Below are 4,348 nucleotides of genomic sequence, written 5' to 3' on the forward strand. Positions count from 1 at the left end.
TATCACAATGTTTTTCACAATTTTTGAGATAATATTTTGTAATTGATGCTAATAAAGGTTGTGTAAATAATAAGGCCATGTAAAAATGATTTTTTTTTTCAATCACAATTTAAAATGTCAACCGTTGTGATAGAAATTGTTAAAAAACTTTGTGCATCTAGCATTACTCCACTCATAAAAAGTCATGTGCTAAATATTAAAAAAAAAAAGAAGTCATGTCCTTGTAATGAAAACTATAGACATGGTCAAGTTCCTGTTCCATCAATTATAATATTCGGAAGAATGAAAAAGAGTAGAAAATTTTTAAAGCTATATATATAATTGCTGAATAGACTTTAAAGCTAGTTGTATATGAAAACAACTTAATTTAATATGATCTTACAGTAAAGTTCATTGAGAATATGAAATAGGTACGAGCACCATACCTAACAGAGTGGATACATTTTTTAATTTGCTCTTATAATGAAAGCAAAAAAGAAAATACAGATTTATTCCTGCCTGTATTGCTTTTCACACCTATCCTTATTCCTTAGTACCTCCGCCCCACATTCCTATGTGCTAGCATTCGTTGGTATAGTTGCCCCCCAAGGTGTAACTGTAGGTAGATTCTGAAAAAAATGTCATCAACATGTTTGTAATACAGTATACTCCACCTCTTCCAAAAGATAAGCGGCCCAATAACAATCCCAAAGCCGAAAACAAATCCCAGTTCAGCACTTAAGTAATTCCAATTAATCAAATGCCTAGATTTCAAGTGAATATCTTCAGATGGTGGCAAACTTGGCTTTGCAGATTCACATTTTGTCTTTAAAACACACCCACATAATCCTTTGTTCCCTTCATAGGAAGCTTCCAAAAATGTACCAAATTGCTTGACACATGGAATTGGCCCAAACAATTGATTAAACGAGAGGTTTAGGACTGATAAGAAGGTAAGACCATCTGCAAGTTGCACAGGGATCTCTCCGCTAAGCTGATTGCTTGACAGGTCTAGTGACTCAAGATGACTTAATTTTCCTAGAGATGGTGGAATTTGGCCTACGAAAGCATTGTGCGACAAATTAAGAATATACAAGGAATTGAGTATTCCTATATTGTCTGGTATTGGCCCATCAAGATGGTTGCATGAAAGGTCAAAGGAGGTGAAAACAGTTAATATCTTCCCTAACTCCATTTCTTGGCCTTTCATGGTAACTGTTGTTACATCTAGATATTCAGTGATTCCTAGGGGATCAAATTCTAGGTGTTTGAGCTCTGATTGTGCCACATCTTCATTGTTTGTCATTGCCTTCCAGGTAGAGAGGGATTTTCTTGGAAGTGGACCGGTAAAATGGTTTGAAGCGAGGTCTAAAATTTGAAGCATTGGCCATGGAGCATTTGATCCTTCACAATGAATGGATCCATGAAATTTGTTAGACCGCAAGACAAGGACACGCAACCTGGATATGCTCCTCAAGTGACATGGCAAGGTATCTTCGATGTAGTTGTTCCCAATGTCAAAGACCCCCAAACTTTTGCAATTGCCTAAAGACCTTGGTACTGTTCCTTCAAGTAGGTTTTTGTTGAGATTTAGCGTTTGTAGACCACAATTTCCTGAAAATGTATCACTTATTGTGCCACTGAGTTTGTTTCTCCTTACATCCAGCACCCCAAATTCGAAATTCTCACTCATCTCGATTAAGCATTGGGGAATCATGCCATCCAGGGTATTATTAGACAGATCAAGAACTTGAAGATGTGCAGCCTTGCACAATGATTGAGGGATACCCCCATGGAATTTATTGCTTGAAAGAGAGAAGAAATAAACTGAAGAAAGGGAGTCACCAACGCTAGCTGGTATGGCAGAGTTGAAATTATTCATCGAAAAATCCAAGTATATGGCAGATGGTGGAAGATCCGGAAGTTCCCCCTCAAGCTGGTTGGAGTGAAGGTCTAGGGACCTAATAAGTGAAAGATTGAATAAAGCTACTTCCGGAGTCATCATCAGGTGGTTATAAGAAAGGTTTAAGGAAATGAGATCATAAAATTTCCAAATCCAGTTAGGAATCTCTCCATGAATCTGGTTTTGTGAGAGGTCTAGAAAGTTTAATGTGGATTGGTTTGTCAAGAAATAAGGAAAAGTCTTCAAATTGCAAGAAGCCAATCTTAATGTAGTAATTTGGGGAAAGGAAGATGATGAAGAATTAGTTTCAATATATTCAATCGACAAGCTGTTGTATGAAAGATCAAGATTGGAAAGGTTTCTCGACTGCTGAAACTTGTTTAGCTGAAAGGGTCCACTAAAGTTGTTAGAAGAAAGTGAGAGAAGCTTAAGACCTTTAAGTTGAAAGACAGACGTTGGTACTGGCCCTTCCAAGTTGTTGCTACTCAAATCAAGGGTGTTCAGTAGGGTAGAAGACACATTAAATTCAAGTCGACCAGAAAATTGGTTGTTGGAAAGTCGTAATAATTGCAATGATGGAAGGGAAAACAGGGAGTCCGGAATAGTCCCTTCAAGTGAATTGTAACCCAGGTCAAGAGTGACCAGTTTCAGAAGATCTTTCCAGATAAGGGAATGAATCTTACCTGTTAGATCATTATGGAAAAGGTTTATCTCTGTCAAATTCTTGGCCATGCTGAATGATGGAATTGGTCCGGTGAAGTTGTTGACTGACATGTCCAAATAAACCAATTGAGTAAGATTTCCTATAGAGTTCGGTATTGATCCATTGAAATTGCATCTTGAAAGATCTATTCTTGACAACATGGCAAGGTTACCAATAGAATCTGGCAGTGCCCCTGAAAATATTGTACCACTAAGCAGCAGTGATTGAAGAGAACCATTTGGAAGAAATTCTGGCAAAGAACCTTGAAGTAGTTCATTATATGACAAGTCAATTGTCTGCAGTGTCAGAATCCGGAAGACTTTTTCTGGAAATGTTCCATTCAATCCACAAGAACTGAGACCCAAGGAAGTCAAATTTGCAAAATTTGCAAAAAAATCTGGAACGGGGGCATTAAAGAGATTACGATAGAGAAGAATAATTGAGAGAGACTGAAGCTTCTGTAAGGAGTAATCAAAAGGCCCTGAAAGATAACAATCAGACATGCTCAACACCCTTAGATTTGGCACTGAAGAAGATAAGGCCTGACCCCATTCGTTCCCTGGTGCTGATATATTTACACCATCAAGATAAAGTTCCTTTAGCTCCCCAAAATTCTTTATTAGCGTAGCTAAATTTGGTTTCTTAATTTCCAGCATGGAATAACCCAGCAAAAAATTGTTAGACAAATCAAGAGTAACCAACCTTTTCAGGTTAGCAATATCTGAAGGAATCTGCCCCGCAAAGCCAGAATTTGACAGGTTCAAATAAAACAAATTCGTCAGATTGCCTAACTGAGATGGAATTTGTAAAGAGTTCAACTTGTTGTAAGACAAATTCAGGGTCTGAAGATAATGGAGACTGAAAAGGGGACTTGAATTGTCGAGTCCACCCGTGATGGATTCGTTGAACAGGTCGAGATCAACAACACGTCCCTCCTTGCTGCAGTTTACACCTTTCCACAAACAGCAATCAGGAAACTGAGTTTCATTCCAGTGCAACAGTTTTGTGGACAATGTACGGTTAAAGATGAGACTTTTCTTCAATCCGATCAACAAGTCTCGCTGATTGCTAAGACATGTTTGAGGTTGAGACACCACAAAAATACCAAAGTTGAGGAAAAGTGAGCAAATGGGCATGAAGAAAAACCATGAAAGGAGTGATATTCTCATTGGGGTCTGTAAGAAGAAAGACTCGTATAGTAAAGAATTGAAGAGAGAGAGGTGATGAAATGAATTGTGGGTTCAAGAGAGAAAAGGCCCATGAAACATGACCTTATTTTGGGCCAGTAGCTAGAGTGGTGGCTGACCAAAACCCACTCGGGTTTGGCACGGGAGCACTGCTGAAAGTTAGTGGAATTTGCTACTTATTAGGGGAATAAAACTTGAGAATAATATTGTAAAAATACATTTTTAATTCCCATGCCTTCAAAATAGGACCGCTCTCAATTACTGCTTCCAAATATCCAACTGCTATCTCAACTCCCACTTCCTAAAAAAAAAAAAAAAATACTCCCACTACACAACATTAAAAAAAAAAGAAAAAAGAAACTCCCACTACACCCAAAAAAAAAAAACTTTGCCAATGAGTATGAGAAAAGGAACCCACACGTTATTTACATCTCCCACCTTCTTGACTCCACAAATAATATTCAAATTAAATAAACCCACCAGTTATAAACTTATCATGGGCAAAGATTCTTTCTATCTCTCTCTCAGCCAGTACACCTTCTTTGACAAAACTGCAAAACCCAAAGGTTTGCCTTT

The 4,348-nt window shown here is 37.8% G+C and overlaps 1 protein-coding gene across 1 annotated transcript; it reads right to left on the reverse strand.

Moving 5' to 3' along the window:
• Nucleotides 1-339: 339 nt before the first annotated feature.
• On the reverse strand, nt 340-4,036 carry LOC142642680 (receptor-like protein 54). The gene has a single exon (XM_075817082.1). It carries the CDS (start codon nt 3,752-3,754, stop codon nt 530-532), a length of 3,225 nt encoding a protein of 1,074 aa, XP_075673197.1. The 5' UTR covers nt 3,755-4,036; the 3' UTR covers nt 340-529.
• Between the last annotated feature and the right edge of the window lie 312 nt (nt 4,037-4,348).

This window comes from Castanea sativa, chromosome 7, assembly GCF_040712315.1.
Source record: "Castanea sativa cultivar Marrone di Chiusa Pesio chromosome 7, ASM4071231v1".
NCBI classification, from domain to species: domain Eukaryota; kingdom Viridiplantae; phylum Streptophyta; class Magnoliopsida; order Fagales; family Fagaceae; genus Castanea; species Castanea sativa.